At 35.7% G+C, this 22880-nt stretch overlaps 1 protein-coding gene and 1 long non-coding RNA gene across 2 annotated transcripts; one reads left to right on the top strand and one right to left on the bottom strand.

The window, feature by feature from the left end:
* Nucleotides 1-23: 23 nt before the first annotated feature.
* pmpca (peptidase, mitochondrial processing subunit alpha) lies at nucleotides 24-11036 on the bottom strand. Its single transcript, XM_067438069.1, has 13 exons — nucleotides 10876-11036; nucleotides 10330-10532; nucleotides 10159-10238; nucleotides 9984-10066; nucleotides 9773-9867; nucleotides 7031-7131; nucleotides 6677-6940; nucleotides 6501-6593; nucleotides 6292-6410; nucleotides 6122-6212; nucleotides 5990-6052; nucleotides 5761-5905; nucleotides 24-987 (listed from the first exon to the last, which is right to left on the bottom strand). Exons 1-13 carry the CDS (start codon nucleotides 10920-10922, stop codon nucleotides 818-820), a joined length of 1554 nt encoding a protein of 517 aa, XP_067294170.1. The 5' UTR covers nucleotides 10923-11036; the 3' UTR covers nucleotides 24-817.
* A 1615-nt stretch (nucleotides 11037-12651) lies between these two features.
* Nucleotides 12652-16744, top strand: LOC137070702 (uncharacterized). Its single transcript, XR_010904311.1, has 3 exons — nucleotides 12652-14078; nucleotides 14234-14293; nucleotides 16220-16744. It is a non-coding gene; the product is annotated as an uncharacterized lncRNA (long non-coding RNA).
* Nucleotides 16745-22880: the final 6136 nt, after the last annotated feature.

Below are 22880 nucleotides of genomic sequence, written 5' to 3'. Positions count from 1 at the left end.
TAAAAAACTGAAAGCAAAATAAATAAATAGAAAAGATCAAACCTTTATTTTTTTTCCCCAAGAGATGACAGATTCACTCATTGCCATCGTGGAAAAATTGAACAGTACACTGAAGTGCAAGGGAATAAATATGTTCTTTTAGGGTAAACCAACATGGGGAGGGGATCGTATCAACAGTAATTGGGCTTACATATGCTTCAGATCATTGGTTGATATTTTAATATCTAACATTTAAACTGAAAGATATGTTTTGTAAAGCTTTGTGGAAAATTGCTATGTAATGTGAGAAATATCTGGCTTGCCCAGTTTTACACAGAAGCCTATGAACAGCGATGCATGAGAGTCCACTTATTGAGACGAGATGAAAATGTGTAAAATTAGCATTCACTTTAAACACATGATGGGTTCAACAAAATCATGCACAAAAATAACAACATGGGTGTGTGAAACTGAACTCTGCCCATCACATTAACGTTTAAAAGGGATTCTCCACCCAAAATAAAAATTCTGTCATTTACTTGTCATTCAAAAACCCATTTGACCCTCTTTCTTCTGCGTAACAGAGAAAAAAATATTTTGAGGAATGCTGGGAAGCAAACACATTGTGTTGACAGCAAATTAAGACATGTATCTTCTTTTATGTTCCACAGAAGTCATCTAGGGGTTTTGGAATGACATGAGAGTAAATGACAGAATTTGAGTTCAGTAAATGCTCACATTTTAAACACTATCTAAATGAAATGCAACCACAGTCCTTCTAAGCATTGCACTTAAATTCCAATCAAGAATAGTATCTGTCGGTCCTCCTATTTGTCCTCTATCGGAACAAGCGGTATATGCGAGGCAGACGTCCATCTTTACTAGAGAGAGCGGCTTGAATGTCCTCGTACGAGGGCAGCTCAGTCAGATCTCCCAGCGCAGCTACCGCAGGCTTACTACGCAGCATTTTCGTTGTAACTCTCTTGATGTCACTGGCCGTGACATTACCTAAAACAAAGAAATTGTTCATTGATTGTGTTATTTTATTTTGCAAAGCGATTGTCTCCAGGAAAGAACAAGTGAATAATTTGATACTGGTATTACACATTAAAGCAAACTAATGTATTGAGAAAGCACAACTATTTAAATGCTGTTTTTGTAAAGTCTGTATTTATTGTGAAATATTTAAAACAACCGTTTTCTTTTTAAATCTAGTTTAAAATGTCATTCCTGTGATGGTGATGCTAAATTTTCAGCATGTCTATGGTGTGAAGTCCTGGTATGTTCGTATTTACGAGGTGTGAAGTCGTATTTATGACAAGTGCGTTCAAGTCTCTTTAGTCCGAGCAAGATGCCGTTGTACCTAATGAATTTCACAAAAATACAGCAAGGTTTTTTTTAAACTCTGCTTATAGAAAATGAAGAACAAAATCTGCATCAGGTGACTTTCAATATTTTAAGTTTTTAATTAATCTATGAAGCCACTGTAAATGGTATCGTTATATATTAGGCTAATTGTTATATTACAATGCTAGCTTACTTTGTTGTAAATGTCAAAGCCTGACTGTCATTGCTAAACCCGTTATATTCAACTAAAGACGTTGCATCCATTGATTCTGATTCCGCCATGTTTCTCACTGACACGCCCCAAACTTGTTCAGAGCTTAAAGAAAATCCTGAACTTCCTACCGGTAATTACTAGCCTGACAAGCCAGACCTACATCAAGATGTTTGGTCTGGAAACTCACCATAGACAGGGCTCAATCCGAGGGGCGGGATAAACGGTTGTCTTTCAAACTCCCTCTGCACGCGATAGGATAGCGCTACAACCAACCAGAGCAATGAAGGTGAAACAGAGCTTATTGATAGATTAAACATTCGCCGTATCCGGTCAGCTAAACTCCGAACACATCTTCCCTTTTCAAGAATGACTTCAGTGCCGTTCTTTGTTCTTTTCTCAGAGAAAAGCTTAACTCCAAGTCTTCCAGAATCGCAGTCAAAGCTGATTCGAAAGACCGCCGCCGTTCGCCAGTTTCTGTGTTTACTAGAAGCACGCAAAAGCAACTCGGCACGTCGTCATTATGGCCCCGCCCACCGATTCTATACACGATGTGATTGGCCCGTCCAGAGTGAGGGGAATACAGCTCAGAAGGGTATTGAGAGTTCCTAGACGACACTTGCGGGCAGATTAAATTTGCTGCAGCTAGGGTGCGTAGATTTCTAAGCTAGGTATTTACGGCTTCTTGGAGGCGTTCATGTGGGTTCAACTCATAAATACGATCTTTATGACGACTTGATGACATTACTGCAGTCTTCAGTGTGGCATGATCCTTCAGAAATCATTCTAAAATGCTGATTAGCTGCTCAAGAAACTTCTGAAATTTCTGATTATAATCAATGTTGAAAACATTGTGTTGCTTCTTTGTGCAAAAGGGTTTTCTTTGTGGTAATCATGATACCTTTTTTAGGATTCTTTCATAAATGCAGTTCTTTTAAATTCATTTAAAATGGAACTCTTTTGCAACATTGCAGACCTTCGTTCATCTTCGGAACACAAATGAAGATATTTTTGTTGAAAGCTGATGACTGAGAAAGGCTTCAGATAGGCCTCCATTGGCATTCAGTACATTCCCACTGACCCACTCACAAGACCCATAAAGGCACTAAAGACGACATTACTAAGTCCATCTCACTAAAGGGGCTGTACAATAATGTTACAATGCATCGAAAATAGTTATTGTGCACATAAAAATCTAAATAACAACTTTATCCACTAAGTTATTGACGTGAACTCGACGCATGTGTGAGAATATGACACAGCTCCACCCTTCAGATACATGACCTGGAAGAGGAGGAGCGCAGCTATCGCGTGAGTTCACGTCCGAGACCTACACGGAAGACAATAACTTGGCGGATTTGATTTGTTCTTTGCGCACATTCTTGTCGCATCATCAAATTATTGTACAGCCACTGTAGTGAGATGGACTTTGTAACGTTGTCTTTAGTGCCTTTATGGGTCTTGTGAGTGGGAATGTACTGAATGCCAATGGAGGCCTATCTGAAGCCTTTCTCAGCCATCAACATCTTCATTTGTGTTCCGAAGATGAACGAAGGTCTTACGGGTGTCCAACGACATGAGGGTGAGTAATTCATGAAATAATTTTCATTTTTGGGTGCTTAAGCTAATTTAAGGGTGTACCGTGTTCACACTTGTAGTTTGGTCCGGGACAAAACCAACTCAGCAGGAATTTTGCTGTTGATGATTTGGCATGATCTTTGATTGTTCTTCGATGCTCATCCTGGACTTGCTGTCATAGCAACAGATCCGTAAGCTCAAACCTGCTCGGGAGCAAGCTTATTTTATGTAAACAGGAGTTTACATAGATTGCATCTTGAGGTGATACTTAAAATCTGTCCCAGCCACAGATACTTTATTACAAGAGTTTCTTACTTAAACAGGGGTAATAATAATTTTAAATATTAACAATAAAACAATTCATTTGAAATCAATATTTTACTGTTGTGTATAATACACAGCCACTAGATTGTGATGGAATAATTGCTTTATAAATATATCTATATAATTTTATTAGAGTCTTACATGCAGTGACATCAATCTTAACCGTGCATTAATTTGAGTGATTATGGATATCATGGGGTGGCTTTATGCAGCGCTTGAGATGCAGAGAACTTGATCTTAACCCTTAAAAAACTTTAATGCTGTCACGTGACAAATTGAATTAAAGCTACACTGTGTGATATTTTCCCCCATCTAGCGGTAAAAAGGTATATGACCATCCAGTGAATAATAGTTTCTGTTCCTCTCAATTCTGATTTTGTTTTAACTCCTACTGTGGCCGATTTAAAACACAAAAAGTGACGCGAGTGTTAAAACGCGAAAGGCGACGATTGAATTTATGGGTATGTCTCTCTTTGGCTAATGTACTTTCAAGATGGAGGGGCAACATGGCGACCAGCATTCGAACCCCTCACCCGTATGTATTTTCAATGGCATATTATAAACTTACGAGAATACTTTATTACTTGAAAGAAGTTAATATACATTAATGAGCACATATATTTTTGAAAGAACTAAGTGTTTTTAGCTAAAAATAAACTAAAAAAGTTACACAGTGGAGCTTTAAATAAAAAAATTGCTCATTAGAACATTGAAATTAAATGTAAAGGGTTTACAAATATATTGTGAATATAAATAATTGTGAATCGTGTTTTGTAAAAAAATAAAAAATAAAAGCAACATTACATTTATCTATTATAACTTTAATGTTGTTTTGGTTGCATGGCTGTTATTTTATAAAGGTACAGAAATTTAATTTTTTTTTTAAATTTGTTGTTTTTTGCCAAGTGGCTTTTTTTAAATGATATGATATTACATTGTTGTCTTGCCGCTTGCCCGCTGCATTGCTGATCATGGCTTCTTCAGTGAACACAGGAATGCTAGTGATCTCAGACAACTTAATCCAATCTGCGAATTCATTTGAAGAACCAAATTAGCCAGAGATCAGTTATCACGATTAAAAGATCTGGGATCTGTCAAATCATCTCAGATGTATCAATCAAGCTACGAAGAATGGACCCCTAGTCTGCTTAACATTCACATTGGTATTTTAACACCTAAAGGCATAGGGATTTGTTCACAATCTGATTGGTTGGCTTTTATTTTATATATTTCATGATGCAACCAAGCGAACGTTGTGTTTCTGGGCTAAATGCGCTCGTTGAATGTGCGTAGCTTACATATGATGGTATTTTGACCAGCTGAGAACTTGTGAAGAGCTTATAAAATGTGAAAAGGGTCAAAACAGTGGCAGGAATGCCCCCATCACACACACAAACAAAGATCTGCTGTGAGGAGTTTTTGATGCATCGTGACATCATGTCCTGTTTTCATGCGTTTGGTCCATGTTGCGTTCATATTTAATTTGAACCGCAGCAGAGTTCATTTGGAAGCGGATTTTTCCCCAGCTTTTCAGCGGCCTCGGCCCGGTAGTTTAGTGCGCCCCAGGGTTCAGACGGAAGCGTTCACACTTATTCAAATGAATCGCACTAACAGAGCAATCCCACCAAGGTTTGTTTTAAAGGTCCCGTTCTTTGCGATTCCATCTTTCAAACTTTAGTTAGTGTGTAATGTTGCTGTTAGAGCATAAATAATACCTGTAAAATTATAAAGCTCAAAGTTCAATGCCAAGCAAGATATTTATTTAACAGAAGTTCCCTTTCAAAGCCTACAGCGAACGGTCGGTTTGGACTACACCCCTGCACTTCCTTGCATGAATGACGTCACTAGAACCGTTTGTTGACTGACCCTCCGCCCAAAAGAATACGCAAAATAGGGGGAGTGGTCTTGTTGCTCTCCCACGTGGAGAAAAGCGCGCATTCAGCGCTTGCATCTCCCCGTTATGGTAAGAGGCGGGACCTTTCCGGGCAATGTGTGCTAAGCTGCTGTCCAATCACAACACGGGAAGCGCTGGCCCAATCAGAACTCGTTACGTGTTTCTGAAGGAGGGACTTCATTGAACAAGGAAATCATCAGGCCGTTTTTAGGACAGAGGAAACAGCGCTGTACAGATAAGTCAATTGTGTGAAAAATACTGTGTTTTTTTACACGCGAAACATGAACTCATGTTATATTGCACACTGTAAACATAAAGCTTCGAAAACACACAAAGAACGGGACCTTTAATTGAACCAAACATGGCAAGTGTGAACACACCCTAATGGTTCATAAAGGCTTTAATCTGCAGTAACATTAATACTCACTGATGAGATCACACAGCTCATGCGGCAGCTTCCTCTTGCCTGTGGCAAGTACTTGTCGACCTACGTCTTCAAAGATGACGGGACGAGACTCCAGGTTCATCATTAGCATGGATTTCAGTTGCGTCTTGGCTCTCTCCAGCTCCATCTGCACAAGTGAGAGGGTTGCAACAATGCAATGCAAAAAAATGCAACAAATTTAGAAGAAACAAATAACAAAGGAAGGTCTTACTTCTCCTGCTGTCCCAGTCATCTGAATAAACTCCCTTGTAATGATCTCCACCATTTCTCGCACCTAAAAATATGCAGTTAGGAATATGTGGTGTATTGTAGTAGTAATATCAAGTAAACCTAACTGCAGTACCTGTCTAGGGTCTGCACTTGCATGGATACACAGAAGACCACTATCTTCATAGCTGTGGTGGTACGAAGTAGCATTGTACATCCAGTGATGCCTGTCCAAATGACAACAGATTACTAAAAACTATTCATCATATAACAGATGTTTCAGAACATGAAGAGATGATGCCACACCTGTTGAGCACATTAAGATAGAGACGGGTGAACATTCCTTTTCCTGGCCCTCCGGCAGAAAAGGACCCTCCACCTCCCATCATCATATTGAGGACCGCAAATGGGATGAAGTCATCCTCCTATCAGACACGCACAAAAAGGCTTATATCAACACACAACAGAGTTTAAGTGTGAAATTGAACGGATTTGATTTAATGTGTGTTACAAACCAAAAAGGAGCAGCTCTCCAGTCCAATCATGATGTGCGTTAGTTCAGGAATGGGTGTCGGACCCAAACTCACATCAGACATGTCCTTCTCCATCTGAAATGAGACCAGCAGCTAGGATTAAGTATTTCGGGAAGTTCTGAAATGCTGCGTGTCACAGCCTTTAAAAAGGTCCTCACCTTAACAATGCCGCCCGTGTATTGTGCTACTGATAGGTCGACGTTGGCAGGCGTGCTCACGCCCCATACAGGTTTAACATTTAGGAGATACTTCCTGGCACACTGCACAAGCTGCTCATGTTCAATCCCAACCCCAGCCAGCACCATGCGCTCCGGGCAGTAATAGCTCTGTAGGTACTTATGAAGCAGCCTCCTGTCGATCTTCTCAACATTGTCAGCAGGGCAGAAACGAGGCAGGCCCACGGTGTTGCCCCTGTATGCTGCCTAAACATTGTAGAGATGATAAAATAAGACTTACAAACTAAATTTCAATGATCTAGAGCAAAGTATTGATATTTGAAGAAGAGGTCATACAGCATGAATCATTTCTGTAAGTAAAGGCTCCGGGTCAGGTCTCATGTTCAAATCCTCCAACTCAAACCGAACGGCCATTCTAGTCATCTCAATCTCCTCATCTGGAGAAAATAACAGTTATTTATAACAGTTAACAGTTACATTACCAGTCAAGAGTTTGGAACAATTAAGATTTTTTATGTTTTTGAAAGAAGTCTTGTATGCTCACCAAAGCATTTTATTTGATAAAAACTAGTATTTTAATATATTTTAATACTTAATTTATTTCAATTTAATCAATTATTATTGATGCACAATTTTTAATAATGGTTATCATCACAAATGTTGAAAACAGTTGTGATGCTTTGTGAAAACCATGATACATTTAAGGATTCAGGATTACTTATTTTCAGGAACAGAAATTGACATTTCAACATTTATTTGAAACATACATTTTAAAACATGTAACATTTTAAATGTCCTTACTGTCACTTTTGATCATTTTAATGCTTCCTTGCTGAAAATATGTGTTATTAAAGTCTCCTACAACAGGTTTACATGCATCAAAGATCAAAAACACTCACTCATATAATATACATTGCACATTACATTTTTCAGATACTCTCAGATAACTTCCTAAAATTCAGTCTGTCCATGTCCCTCCTTTCCGAGAGCCTACTCTGCTCTGATTGGTCAGATGGCTCAGTCCTGTTGTGATTGGTCTAATGCTTACAGCCCATGTCAGAAACAAAATGGCTTTTACCATAAGTGTAATTCAGCTCCAGACATTGTTACCATATTGGGCAGGTTTTAATTTGATTGTGTGGGTAACAGCTGATTAGGGCAGAGGACAAGATTTGGGACAGACTGTATATATAAAAAAAAAAAAGATGGACTACACCCCTTCACTATCTTCCATTGAAGAAAAGCCATTGCCTGAATATGGGGCTAACATCTTGCACTGAGTATGCGCAGTAGTGACCTCGGGACCTGAGTATGTGCAGTAGAGAGCAGGAAATAGAGCTGCAATATCAACAAAAAAAACACAACACTATCTGTATCTGAACTCATTATGGTAGTGTGAAATCTACATTTCCATAAAACTGTTTGAATTAAAGCTCCAATCTCCTTCCAAAAATCACAAAAAAAAGTTTTTGCCTCAGTGACACCCAGAGAAGTGGTCAATCACAGCTGTCAATCATGTCACACACCCGAATACATAGCATCAAATAACTAACTAAAACCAAATTATTACAAATAAAACAAGGACACTTGAACTTACATCAGCGTGATAAAAAAAAAAACTACCTAAAATGAGAGAAACCATCTTTGAACATTTTTTTGTTTTGAAGTAATTTGATTGTTTAGTCTGTCTCGTGACGCGTCCTATTAGAATACATGGAGGGGGCTGTGTTTATGAGCTATACTGGGACCAACCACCTGGGGGTGATCAAGACACTTTGGCTTCAATTTTCAGGACGTGGCACACTTGGTTTTCGGGTTTGGCAGTTTTCAAAGATCTAAATTTTATAGGCAGTCGGCTGGCGAGTCAGCATGATGTCGTCGGTGAGCACAGCCAATCAGCAGGCACACGTCATCATTTACAAATAATGGGTGTTTAGCGCGTTAACTTGTAGCTTTGTCACTATGCCAAAGTGGCGTAAATATACAGTTGTATTGTACAAGTTGTATCTACAATAGGGAGTGGGAGAGTTTACATCTGTGGTGAGTGATGACTCAAAGGCTCTTTATAAATATAACTAACTCTTTCGTCCCTCTACTTGTCCCCGAGGTTTGGTTCAACGATTGATCAGTTTTTGACTGTTCTACAATGTAGTACTCCAGGATGTACTAGTTCTGTTTGAAGTTAGAGCGCAGCACAAGTTGGTGCACTATTATTATTGTTGTTAATTTTCTGAATATGCATAATGCAATTGTGTAACTTTAAACTGGAATTGCCGACAAATCAGCAGTTCAAGAATCCATTCTTTTTTTTCCCTCTCTTCTGCTCACCATGGCTGTGTTTATGCTATTAAAAATACAAAAAAGCTTTAATATTGTGAAATATAATTAAAATGTAAAAATAACTCTTCTATTTGAATTCATTTTAAAATGTAATTTATTTTGTGATGCAAAGCTGCGTTTTGAGCATCAGTACTCCAGTCTTCAGTGTTACATGATCCTTCAGAAATCATTCTAATATGATGATTTACTGCTCAATAAACATTTATGATTATTAACAATGTAAAAAGCAGTTGTGTAAAACTTTTTTTAATGTATTAATTTACAAGGATGTATTGAATTGATCAAGTGACAATATTGATATATTGACAATACATGAATTGCGTTGCAAAAGCTTTATATTTCAGATAAATACTGTTCTTTTGATTCTTCTTTTCAGATCATGTTCTTTCTATTCAGAAATAAAATTGTACACAACTGTTTTCAACATTGATAATAATCATAAACGTTTCTTGGGCAGCAGATCATCATATTGAATGATTTCTGAAAATACAGCTTTGAAATCCCAACAATAAATTACATTAAAAAAGAAAAGTTATTTTAAACCGTAAAAATATTTCACAAGAATACTGTTTTTTAGATCAAATCAAGGCCGTAACCACCATAGGCATTGAACTGGTCGACTGGTCGATTATTGTCCCCCCAATAATTAGAAATGGAAAAATTGACTGGTATAGTATCTTTAACCCTTTCAAAGATTCAGTGACAATTCAAAAAATGAGTTGTGTTTCAGATGCTCACCTAATAAACGGGGCTGTAGAACTGTATCTGACAGGAGGCTCACCACAGTTTCCAGACCCTTCACTTCAGCTGAAACCGCATACATTGTTGTGTCCCTGTAAATGACAGAAAGCAATAAAACATGCTAACATGAGGTAAACAGAGAAGAATCAAAACACTTTGGACTGGGAAAAAATGAATGAAATGCAATCTTTGGTATTGCAGGTTTGACCTGGATGTTTGGCAGTCACATATGCCTCCATGTTTCTCAAGTGTTAGGAGAATTTCATCTTTACTTCCAAACTGGGCTGTAGACTTACAGTAAAGAAGAATGAGTTGGTTTGTGCATTAAAAATCAAAACAGCATCAAAGCAATTTAGGAATTCAACTCCTAAAGATTGACTTACAGAAAATGAAAGCTTTTCCAAAAAGTGTGAAATTCCACTGGGATATTTTGCTTCATGACGCGAGCCCGAGTTTACTAAAACTAAAAACAAGCAGGTGAAATAAAACATTGAGCATAGTTCAGCTTATTAGAATCAAACAACATCACACTATCTGCTACACATTTTACTTACTTCCAACTGTACAGAATTGACCAAATTTGTTTTGAGATGCAACTTTGAGTCCGTTTTCTAAGGTGGTGATTTTAGTCTCGTATTTCTCATGGCCGTCCACAGAAGCAAATATAGGTTTGGGAATCCCGGGCAGCGGTGTAGACAGGGACACATTGGGATACGCGCTGCCACTGCTGTACTGTCTACATACTGCAATGCCATATCTGCAGCACACAGACAATAATCATATTCGGACTGTACTAACTGCTTATACAGGTTTCTCAACACTTAACATTCATGACACGAAAAATAATAACATCTCCTCACTGGCAATTTTAATATTTGCTGTCAATACAGTTTAATTACTAAAGCGCGAGGTAAAGCACGCGAGATTTTGAAGTTTATCACATGTACATTACCGTTATAGGATTTTATAAAGTAGTGAGGATATCTAATATATAATATCTATATAATATTTGATACAGTCAGAGCAAACGTGTTGCTACGGCTCTATACATACAACACCCTTTCTTACAGAGCATAAATAACTAAGACATTAGATCAAACCTCTGCGCTCGGCTCCAGCCTCTCAATCTGGACATGTGAGCAGCCATGTTAGATTCTATTTGACCATGAACCTTGCCCGGAAATGATTATTAAACACTTCCGAGTTCCGACTCACACTTCCTTAGCAATAATGTTGCTGTCTATGGTTGCTACGAACGATGTTGGCTAGGAAAGGAGAAAAACAAAACAAAATATATATTATATTGATACTTTGATGGAAAATAGAAAACAACCTTGTATTTTTTAATATCAATCTATAAACAAAGAATGAGTCAGTCATAAAGTAGTACAAACAAACAGACAACAACAAAAAGGAAGGAAGGAGAAAACAAAATTACAAGACAGGTACAGTAACTATAACTAATCAGAACAGGGCCATGCACAGACATTTTGAGGGGCAGTGGCCCAAACCAAAAAAAAAGGGGCACTATAAGGGGGTTGAGTATCATCTTAATATAGAGAATGAATAACAAACCTTTTACAATCATACTGTAAATACAATTGTTAGGCTTTCGTGTTAATTAAATTTATGTTGTTCTAATTATTCTTCCAAAAAGTTGATTCTGTGGTAATTTGATCTCTTTTCTATTTTTATTTTTATTGGAGATTTAAGTAGCAAATGAGAATCACTAAAATTATTGAATATATTTTGAGACAAAGGTCTTGTTTATGATTTATGTAAATCATACGCAACAGTTTTTTAATAACAGAGTATGTAAACGTATGGTATTTGGGGTAAAAGGCATATTTAACATGATAATAAACAGCTGACTGACTTCCATTTGTTGACATGACATGGTTAAGATTCAGCTGGTAAATATCTTAAGTTCGGTGTCCATCTTAGAGGCAACATCATATTTATAATAAAAATATGATAATAATCATATCATATAATACAAATATATTTAGTTGTTACAACGATAAAACTTTATTAAATTATTATGGGATCTCATACATTCAATTCAGATTATTTACTTAAACATTTGTGTCTGTATTTTAAAAATATTTTTATATTAACATTTTAATATTTACTGAACAATAATTAATTATTTTATTCATCAGAATAAACAGAAAATGCTGCAAACGCTGCTAGAGATTTTTTTGCACAAGTATGAACTTTTTTGAAAAATGAGCACATTATTAGGCAAGGCAACTTTATTTATATAGCACATTTCATACACAATGGCAATTCAAAGTGCTTTACATAGAAAGGAATTAAAATAGGGATAACAAATGCATAAGAAAAAGCATTTGTTTTTCTTATGCATTTGTTATTATTAGGGTGTGCTTTTGCCCCATTGTACCCTGATACAACTCATTTATATAATAGCCTGTATTACCTTTTTTATTGTGTATACGATTAATATGCTCTAAATAAAATATCATAAATATGACGTATGTTATAGATACTAGTATTAACTCTTAAAATGGATTATAATTGGAAATCTATTTTACAGAAGTTAAAGACCGACAAACTTTCAGCTACATATTCAGTATTCAGTATATGGCAATTTACCTGCTGGCATGGAGCTTTGAATCCATGTTTGCACTGTTGAAACAAACTAACGTTACTAATTCCGCGGATCAACCACTGTCTGTAATGTGGATTGTAGTTTGTAATAATACCTGTTACATTCTGGAACTGTCGTCTCCACAGAGAGAGGACACAGCCCCGCGATGCTGCGGAGCGAGCGGGAAAACACGGAACGGATTATTGTAATTAGTGGCGGAACAGAACGCTTATGGGAATCCTCTGAGGGTGAGGGAGGGAAGGGGGCAAGAAGGGCACCTTAGCCGATGAGGGCATAGGGGCAGTGGCTCTAGCCACCGGGCCACCCACCTGTGCACGGCCCTGAATCAGAATAGATGACGTTAAAGTAAAATATTAAAAGACTTAACTTACATGTTTGAATTGTTTTTAAAGCCTTTTGAGTTAGCGATATAATCCCAAAATAATGTACTTCAACAAGCAAAACCTGAAATAGTGGTTTCTGACCTGAAAATGTACATTTATGTATATACAATTTTGTTAACAAAATAAAAAGTTTAAGAATGTAAATTGTGTTTTTGTGTAAATGCTAATTTTAAACAATTCCAAATAAAACGTTTTCCCAAAGTAAAGAAACATATTTTTCAATGTTCTCAATAACAAATAGGGAAAAGTGTTTCCACAAACAACCTGGCATTTACACAGTGACAAATGTATATGCCTAACGTTACTTACTGTAATAGGCCTACATACTTTGGAAAGAATGTTTTTCACAATAGATTACATGCACATGTTTAAATAATGTCCAATTAGCCTTTTTCAATGTTTTTCTCTAGCAGTAGTTTTATCTAAAATAAAATGAAACTACTCTAACAAGGGAAGGTTGCCATATGTCTGCTCCTTGATGTTATTTTATTAAATTAATTCATTATATCCATCTTTTGGCCCAACAGATACATTTTTATGATTTGCTCAAATCATTAGGTTATCATTTTTTTATTGTTTATATTTAGCTGAAAATCCATTCAATAGCCTAAAACCGTTTCAAAAGCATGTGTGTTAAATAAACTGCATGATTTTTCCTGAGCAATCAGTTTTTTGTTTGTTTATTTTGTGGTTGTGAGGTATTGCCATGCAACAACTGAAATATTGAAAAAAATTAAATGTTCCCTGGAGTAAAAAATAGGTCAGATTGATCCATGTATTATTTGAAAAAGCCACTAAAGTACATACTACATTATGTTGTAGTATGGCATTAAACAAGTCTGGCATTAAATTTCACATTACTTTATGAGGCTTTCACACCAGTTTTCTTTCACACTAGCTATAGTTTACCTAAAATAGCTTTGTATATAGAACAGTGTGTACTTCCAGCTTGTATTGAGACCAAAATAAATGGTGCATGAGAATTGGATTGATTTCTAAATGTGCGCATCAGCTCTAAGTGCTTTTTGTCCTGTGTGCGCAGGTCACACAAGATTCAGTTCACTGAAAGAAGTGTGCAGCAGTTTCTGCATGTAAACAATGATGTTTTCAGTACATCTGTGTCTTATATTGTTGACAATGTCTTTTATACCACAAATGAACTTATCATATGAGCTTCAAGATACAATTCATACTCTGAGGGAGGAGAATGCGTACCTACAACTCAGACTGAAAAACCTCACGCAGACCCTGCGAGAACTGAGGAAACTGCTTCTGGATCACTCGCATGGTGAGAACAATGCTTAAATGTTAATAATTTCATGAATCGATAGCAACCTTTGATATTAAATATGAAAGCATGAGTGTTTGTTTGCATTTTTCTGTTTTGTTTTTATGTACATTTCTGTAGGCTACTTTGTTAAAAGAGTGCATATGTCCACACAGAGTCTACTGTGAATCATAATAGTGAGAAGATACATGCATGGAATGAATGGATTGAGAATGGTAAGATTACCTATTATTATTATGAAAAGCTTTCTCCCGTTATGTTGCAGCCATGTGATGTATTGTGTTTGATGCTACTGTCAACTGATAATCAGGGCAGAATAGTTATAATGTGCGTTAATTGCGTGAATATGGGCCACAAACAAGTACAAACAAGTATTTTAGCAGTGTACTCAAAGAATTTTATTTATTACTTACAGTGCTGGGTAGTTACTGATTGCATGTAATCTGAATTACACAATCAGATTGCAAAAATGAAGTACTTGTAATTAGATTAAATTATCTTTTCAAATACTTGTATTGGGAATACAGACTAATAGGAGTACAGACTTTTTTATTGCATATGTTTATGTGAGATGTTTTTCTCACAATGGCAGTAAATTAGCCCATTCTTAATTCATTGATTACACATTAAAATGTACACATTTATATCATTTTATATTTACATGTAAAGCAGCTTTACTTGAAGTACAGATATTTTAAATGAGTAAAAAAATCAAATAAAAAAATAAGTCAATAATAATAATAATAAAATTAGGTTAACAGTTCTCTGATGCTGGTTAATGGTCGCATGCAATGCAATTAAACAAATAAAACATATTTTTACTTATTTCATAGTGTTTTATTTTTATTTTTATTTAATTTAGCTTTAAAATACTTTATACACCTGCACTTCCATCACAAAACCAGTCTAAGAAACCCTGATATAATGTAATATTTAAAGGGTCAGTTCACCCAAAAAGGAAAATTATGTCATTAATGACTCACCCTAATGTCGTAAGAATTAGGACACAGTTTAAGATATTTTATATTTAGTCCGACAGCGTATCTAAGTGTATGCACACTATACTGTCCATGTCCAGAAAGGGAATAAAACCATCATCAAAGTAGTCCATATGTGACATCAGTTAGTTAGTTAGAATCTCTTGAAGCATCGAAAATACATTTAGGGACAAAAATAGCAAAAACTACGACTTTATTCAGCATTGTCTTCTCTTCCGTGTTTGTTTTCAAACCTCAAATGTCACAACAACTTTGAAGATGTTTTTATTCCCTTTCTGGACATGGACAGTATAGTGTGAATACACTTGCATACGCTCTCGGACTAAATATAAAATATCTTAAACTGTGTTCCGAAGATAAACGGAGGTCTTACGGGTTAGGGTTAGGGTGGGTTAGGGTTAGTCATTAATGACATAAATTTCATTTTTGGATGAACTAACCCTTTAATGCACTTCATGTTGTTAATAAAGACTAGAGTTTCCAACTCTTTGTATTTTATATCAATATGGTATACGATTATCCTATTCAAATTAATGTGATAATGTGACTTGGGTCAAAGTAATCGTAATATAAAAGTGATCAGAGTATTTTACCTTAAAGGTGCCCTAGAATGAAAAATTGAATTAACCTTGCCATAGTGAAATAATAAGAGTTCAGTGCATGGACATCACATACTGTGAGTCTCAAACACCATTGCCTCCTACTTCATATGTAAATCTCAGAATCAAAACAACCACGATAAAAAAATAATAGAAAAATAATTGCTTCGCAACATAACCCCAACCGTGACGCAAGTGTTATCATCAGAGAACAATTTAACATATGTTTTCAACTCATTCTAGGGCACCTTTAAATGTTTAATAATGGATTACATTACTATACAATTTTTGTAATGTAATTTGGAATAAGTAACTGACTACAATTTTCACGTAATCTGCCCAGGACTGATTACTCATTACTCCTTATTATTACTTGGCAACAGTAATTTGTTATACTAGTTGGTTTTCCATTAGTAAAACACATTACTACCCAATACTTGAGTCCATGCTATGTAATAGTATAGTCTGTAAATGTTGTAGGCTATCAAAGCAGACTGGTTCTCACACTATGTAACAAACTGAGATACTGTATGCTGTTTTTCAGGTATCAGCGCAGAGACTCATCTCATGTTAGAACAAGCTTTCTGCTTGAGAGATCTTCATGCCAGTGCTAATTTATATTTCTCACAGGGAATTCTTGTTTTTCTGCCAGGTTTTATTTGGATTGGGATAATGTAGATATGGACATAATATGCTAATCCAACACTCAACAGGAAAGCTCAGGCTAATTCAAATGTGTAAATATTAATGTTAATAGTAAGGTTTCATTTGTTAGCATTAATAACAAACGTGAACAAACAACACTTCGGCATTCATAAATTAATTTCAACATTTACTAATTCATTTTAAAGTGCCACTGTATTTTTTTTTTGAATATTCCCTTTCATCCACGTGTGTAATATAGCTGTCTGTGAATAAACATTCTGCAAATAAAAAAAGTTATTGTCTCCCAAAAGAAAATCTCGTCTCTGAACCACCTAAACGATCCAGTAATTCAAATCCCACTGTGGTACAGTTCAACGTCACTACAAAATACATTTGCATAATGCCAGTCTGCTCTGTTTTTTCTACTGCAGAAGAGGCATGATCAACAAGCATTATTCAAATGACGCGCTATGCAATTGGATAGTTCTTCAACCAATCAGACCACAAGAGGTATGATCAGCAGGCACCGACCCGAGAAGGGTCTGACTGCAGAGCCACAGTTTTACCCCAACCACAATTTTACCACAGCAGTTCTGGCCACGCATGCGCATTGCGTCGTTGTGTCTTCGAGATGCATGTTACGGCACTGGAAAGGAATAAAACTACAATTTTATTTTTTATTTTATTTATTGTAATTGCATTTGTGCGATTAGTTAGTGATCAACTGTAATGGTAAATAATGAAATGTTTAAAATGCCATTGGTAAATGTAATACATAAATGTAAATACATTTACATACATTTGTTTATTAAATACATTTGTTTATTGGCTATTTCTCCATCAAATTAATAATATGCTTTAAAAGGAAGTTTTATTTTTCTTCAGTTTTATGCATTTACCCCAGGCAGAATTAATCAACTTGAGGAATTAGTTATCTTGACTTTAGACTAATAGGCATTGAACATACAATGTGTGTTTATTATACCAGGCTGTTCGTTTTTTGGGAATAAAACGTAAAAAAAAATATTTAAGTGTTCATGGCATGGTATGGTATATTTCTTTGTGTTTTTTACTCGTGTTATCATGGAAACCGAACAGTACATTTTTCCAAAACAAGGAAAAATCAGCAATAAGTTTAACCGTAAAATATCGGGACAGATCTTTCCAGAAAGTAATGGCATAGGGACATTACCAGAACAAATGTTCCATTGTTTCTGGACACATTCCACAAAAAGAGCAGTTAACACATATGTTAATCTTAAACCTAAGGAGATAATGCGTTGCAGGATAATACCTATGTATGATTTTGAACGAGACTTCTCTTACTTTATTCGTAAGGAGGTATTTATAAGGAAGGTTCCATATATTCCTCCAATTCAGGTTGTCAACAAAGTTAGACCAATAGGGAATAACAATAAGCTAGTAACATCTCTCTGGAATAAAGAGCGGATTATGATTATTATTCCTCATTGTGGTTGCAAAACATAATTTACCAACTGCAGTCAACTTAGGGTCCAGATCTGGTTGGCAATCTGGTTTTCCAGTCCCTTTTAAGAGAGTTAAAATACCAGATGGGATGGCATTCAGAACAATTGCAAATTCTCCTGGGGTGATCAGAATGCCAAAAGTGTTAAGGAATTCAGAGTAATTCATCAATAAACCACCATCATTTATTAGTTGGGACACTAGAATTATGTTATTATTGAACCAATTTTTATAAAATAAAGATTTATTCTTGAATTTAATAAGCTGATTATTCCATACAAAGCACCTGTGAGGGGAGAAATTATGTTTGTAAATTAAAGACCATGCTGAGAGCATTTGTTTATGAAATTTATATAAAGTTAAAGGAATTTGTTCTATTTTATAATTACATAAAAGTAAGAAATCTAGACCACCAACCTTAGAGAAGATATAGCGGCATTTTTTATTTTTTAGAAAACTAACCAATTAAGTTTAAAAGTATTATTAAGGGTTGTAAAATCAAAAAAGTTTAGACCACCACATTCATAGGTGTTCATGATAACAGATTTTTTTCACATAATGCGTTGTTCTTTCAAATAAAATCGAAGAGTAAATTGTCAATAGAATTACAGAGCTTTTTGCAGACAAACAAAGGGATAGCTGCATATGTAAGACAGGATAAACCTTCTGCCTTTGACAACAGTACCCGTCCTTTCAAAGTTAAATCCCTCTGCAGCCATTGATTTAGTTTTTTCTTTGTCTTCTCATTAATCACATTGAAGTTTATAGAGCATCTTTCCTCCTCATTTTTCATTATAGTAATCCCTAGATATGTGATCTTATCTTTGACTGGTATGCCACATATCTGGGAGGTATCGCTTTCTTTAAGGGAAAAAAGTTCCCATTTCTTCAGATTTAAGCATAGACCAGAAGCTGCTGAAAATAATTCTATAGTTTTGATAGCAATTGGTACTTGGTTGGCATCTTTTAAAAATAATGTAGTATCATCTGCTAGTTGGGTGAAGATAACTTCTCTTTCTGTAATTGAAATTACTTTTAAAGTACTATTTTTAATATGAGTGGAAAGAAGTTGAGAGCATAAATGAATAGGTAGGGGGATGCCGGGCAGCCTTGACGGATACCTCTTTGCAGCTCAAATCTAGGTGATGTCCCATTTTTTAGTCTGATCTATTGCCTTTGCAGTACACTGTTAGAAGCTTTGCACACAAAAAAATCACCAAAACCAACTTTCTCAAGTTGGAATATAAAGTTATGTTCTACTGTGTCAAAGGCTTTATAGAAGTCCAAGAAAAAAAAATGCTATCATCAGGACAGTAGAAATGAATGTACAGGGTTCTAGATTTGCCGGGCGACATCAAATGGCTGCGCTGGCAGCAGGCTGGCCGCTATTACCTAAAACTGTCTATTAATGCAGATTGTCCGTCATTCTTACTACTTTGAGTAAATGATAAAGCATGGAGCAAGATTTGTTCTTCAAACTTCAATGTTACATCAGTTATTCACGGTAGTGCTGGGCTAGCACCATTGATACAGTTCCCGCATTTGCACCGCAAAACACAATGGAGGAAACTTTAAAATAGCACAATAGTGGCACTTTAAATTCAATGGAACTGAAAGTTGAATTTGTTAACAATAATGAATGCAATGTGAGCAAGAACACATTTATTTTATTAAAGTTATACATTATCTAAAGCATTACCTGATGTTAACATAATACATAATTGTGTTACATTTTTGTCACATTATTGCGTCATTTATGTGTAAATAAAGGAATAATGCTTTAACATGTTATATAATTATCTCAATTAAATTGCAATTTCCTTGATTAGTCTGCTGACTCTAAGCTTTTTTTTTTTTTTTTTTTTTTTTGCAACATTTTACATTTGGGCCGATTTAGGTCACAGATTTTTGAGAAAGAATCAATAGCTTATTTGATGAATAATATTCATGAAGCTTGGTTATAAATCATGTATGACAGGGGTGGATATGAGATTGACTTGTGAGAGACCTGCTCACACAAACACTTTAAATTGAGCTGAGTGTGTCAGGAATCCAGACACAGCCCAGCATTACACTGTGAATAATGATTGTGTGATCAATTTGCTGTCTTGTCATCTTTATTAGCTGATTTGTCAGACAGATGTGGATTAAAGATCAATCATGACAAGTCCTTCTGATTGAAATTGTAAATAAAAAATTAAACCACAGGCAACAGCTTGTGGTCCTGCCAAAGATGTTTTCTCTGTTGATTCTGTTCAGCACATGAAGAGCTACAGCTTCTCGCTGATAATTACTGTAGCAACATGAAATGATTTGGAGCAGACTTTGTGTGTTTGATGTTCCACACTGCAAATATCACATTAGCCAACAGAATTGGCCTTTGTTCAGTTAATTAAAATCACCCTCTTGCATAGATTAGAAATCAGGCTATTTGTACTTTAATTTACATCTGATTGTGCTGAATTGTTAAAAGAAATTAAGTAGATTTACATTTGCAAAGACTTGCTACATTGTGCCTAAAACCAATGGTAGTTAATAACTATCTATTTATATTCCTAAAATTGCATATTGTAAAAGCAATATTTTTGTTTTTGCTATCTGACTGTTTACATTAAAACTTAATTCAAACTTAGAGGATTAGTTCACTTTTCAAAAAACTTTAGCTGATAATTTACTCACGATCCAAGATGTCCTTTCTTTTTTCAGTCGAAAAGAAATTAAGGTTTTTGATGAAAACATTTCAGATTTTTCTCCATATAATGCCCTTCAATGGGCACCAAACGGTTCAAAGGTCCAAATGACACTTTCAGTGCAGCTTCAAAGGGCTTTAAACGATACCAGACAATGAATAAGGGTCTAGCGAACCGATCAGCCATTTAATTTTTTTTTATAAAGTTTAAGTTTTATAAGCACAAATGACTGCCTCGCTCTGTTTTGTCATCAGATATTTTTTGGCCAGAGGCTAAAGACTACAGCCAGTAGAGGGAGCTATTTGCACATGGGGTTGGGATCGCACTCAGCAGCACTCAGCTCGCTCGCAGTGTCCGGCGAAGCAAAGTGAATGTTTCAACTTTTCAAATTAATTCCTATGAAAGTTAAGCTTTCAAAGGCATAAACTCAAAACGCGCCAGACTGGACACGCACTGTAAATGTATGCCGCGAGTGCGGTCGCGATTACCTCAGCTCTCATCACGAGAGCTCATTCAGCTCATTAAGCTCATTCACCACGATGCATGTAATCTCTGACTGCAGCGTTTGTGCTGTGACACTCCCCAGCGGCTAAATCACATTATATTAAACACTCGTTCAGATTTTAATTGGTGTCTGTTCTCTAACGGAGGAGTGGCCTCGTAGGGCAGCGAAGCAAGTGCATTCTGGGAACTGTTGTCTTCCCCATTAGGCAAAAATAGATAGTCATTTCTCAGTCGAGAAGGCTCCAAATTCAAAAATATTTTCACATTTCTACTACATTAATGACCCAGTTTGAATGCAAAGCATAATGCTAAATCACTGAAGTAACCCTTTAAACTTTTTTACTTTTTTTAAAATGGCTGATCGTTTCGCTATAGTTTAAGACCCTTATTCATCGTCTGGTATTGTCTGGTATCATTTAAAAGCCTTTGAGGCTGCACTGAAACTGTCATTTGCACCTTGAACCGTTTGGTGCCCATTGAAGTCCATTATATATGAAAAATCCTGGAATGTTTTCATCAAAAACAGAAAGACATGGACATCATGGATGATGGGGATGAGGAAATTATCAGCACAAGTTTATTTAAAAGTGAACTTATCCTTTAAGATCAGATTCACAGATAACTTCACTGCATTTGAACATAAAGTAAATGTTATGGCCTGCACTCAAACACAATACGTTATTGGATTGAACATATTGAACTTAAGCACTTGAACTTAACATATTTGAACTTTTAACCAGCTCTAATGTGAAATGGAAAAGTATGTTTGAATAAGCCAATTTTGAAGTATAAAAAAGTGGTAACACTTTACAAATGCGTATAAATAGTAGGCCTACGAGTGTGCAATGTCGTGGAATGTATACGCCAAAACTCATTTTGGCGTGCATATGATACGCTGTTTTTTGCGTGCATATGATACGCATTTTATGGCGTATTATACATACGAACTCCCCACCCCACTAACCTAAACCTACCCAAGAGAGCGTGTCATATACACGTGAAAAACAGCATATCATATGCACGCCAAAATGAGTTTTGGCGTATACATTCCACGACATTGCACACTCGTAGGCCTACTGTTTATAAGCATTTATGTGTGATCGGGTTGCGTTAACATTAGTTAACCACTTTAGTTAACATGAACCAATAATGAATTGCACTTATAAAGCATTTATGTGTATTTGTTCATGTTAATTTCAACATTATTAAAATCTTGTTAGCATTAGTTAATGCACTGTGAACTATCATGAACAAACCATAAACAGCTGGATTTTTATTAACTAACATTAACAAAGAATAACTAATGCTGAACAGAGGTGCTGTTCATGGTTATGTTAACTAATGCATTAACTAATGTTAACTAATTCAACCTTATTGTAAAGTGTTACCAAAAAAGTTACCAATATATATATATATATATATATATAAATATATATATATATATATATATATATATATATATATATATATATATATATATATATATATATATATATATATATATAAAGGCTTTAAATATAGCCTATGGTATAATATAGCCTAATTGTCACATGCAACCAAACACATATACAGGTGTGAAATGATTTATGCCAATGTGTACAACAAACGCTATTAGACTTGTGGATACCTTTTATGAATAACCATTATGAGGGAATTGGAACCCAATTGTTCTCATTTTTCTGAAACTGCATGTTTTAGTTTTTTTTATTTGTGGCCTCATTCATTTTGCACAGTGTCTGAACACATGCAGAGTGGTGCTTAATTTAGTCCTCTCATATTGTTCCTGCTGTGGAGGGGTGGTGCTCTGCTCTCCAGGTTACGTGACAGAGCCCATCTGTGTACATGTGTGTCTGCTGCTCCATCATTAGATCAAGCCTGTTG

Source organism: Pseudorasbora parva, chromosome 3 (assembly GCF_024679245.1).
Source record: "Pseudorasbora parva isolate DD20220531a chromosome 3, ASM2467924v1, whole genome shotgun sequence".
NCBI classification, from domain to species: Eukaryota; Metazoa; Chordata; class Actinopteri; order Cypriniformes; family Gobionidae; genus Pseudorasbora; species Pseudorasbora parva.
This window is presented reverse-complemented; position numbering and strand designations above follow the sequence as displayed.

Coding starts and splice junctions, on each gene's coding strand:
- pmpca (XM_067438069.1), bottom strand. CDS start 10,922: ATGGCTGCTCACATGTCCAGATTGAGAGGCTGGAGCCGAGCGCAGAG. Junction 7,132..9,772: donor TCTACAGCCCCGTTTATTAG/GTGAGCATCTGA, acceptor TATTTTCTCCAG/ATGAGGAGATTGAGATGACT. Junction 6,053..6,121: donor CAAGTGCAGACCCTAGACAG/GTACTGCAGTTA, acceptor GCATATTTTTAG/GTGCGAGAAATGGTGGAGAT.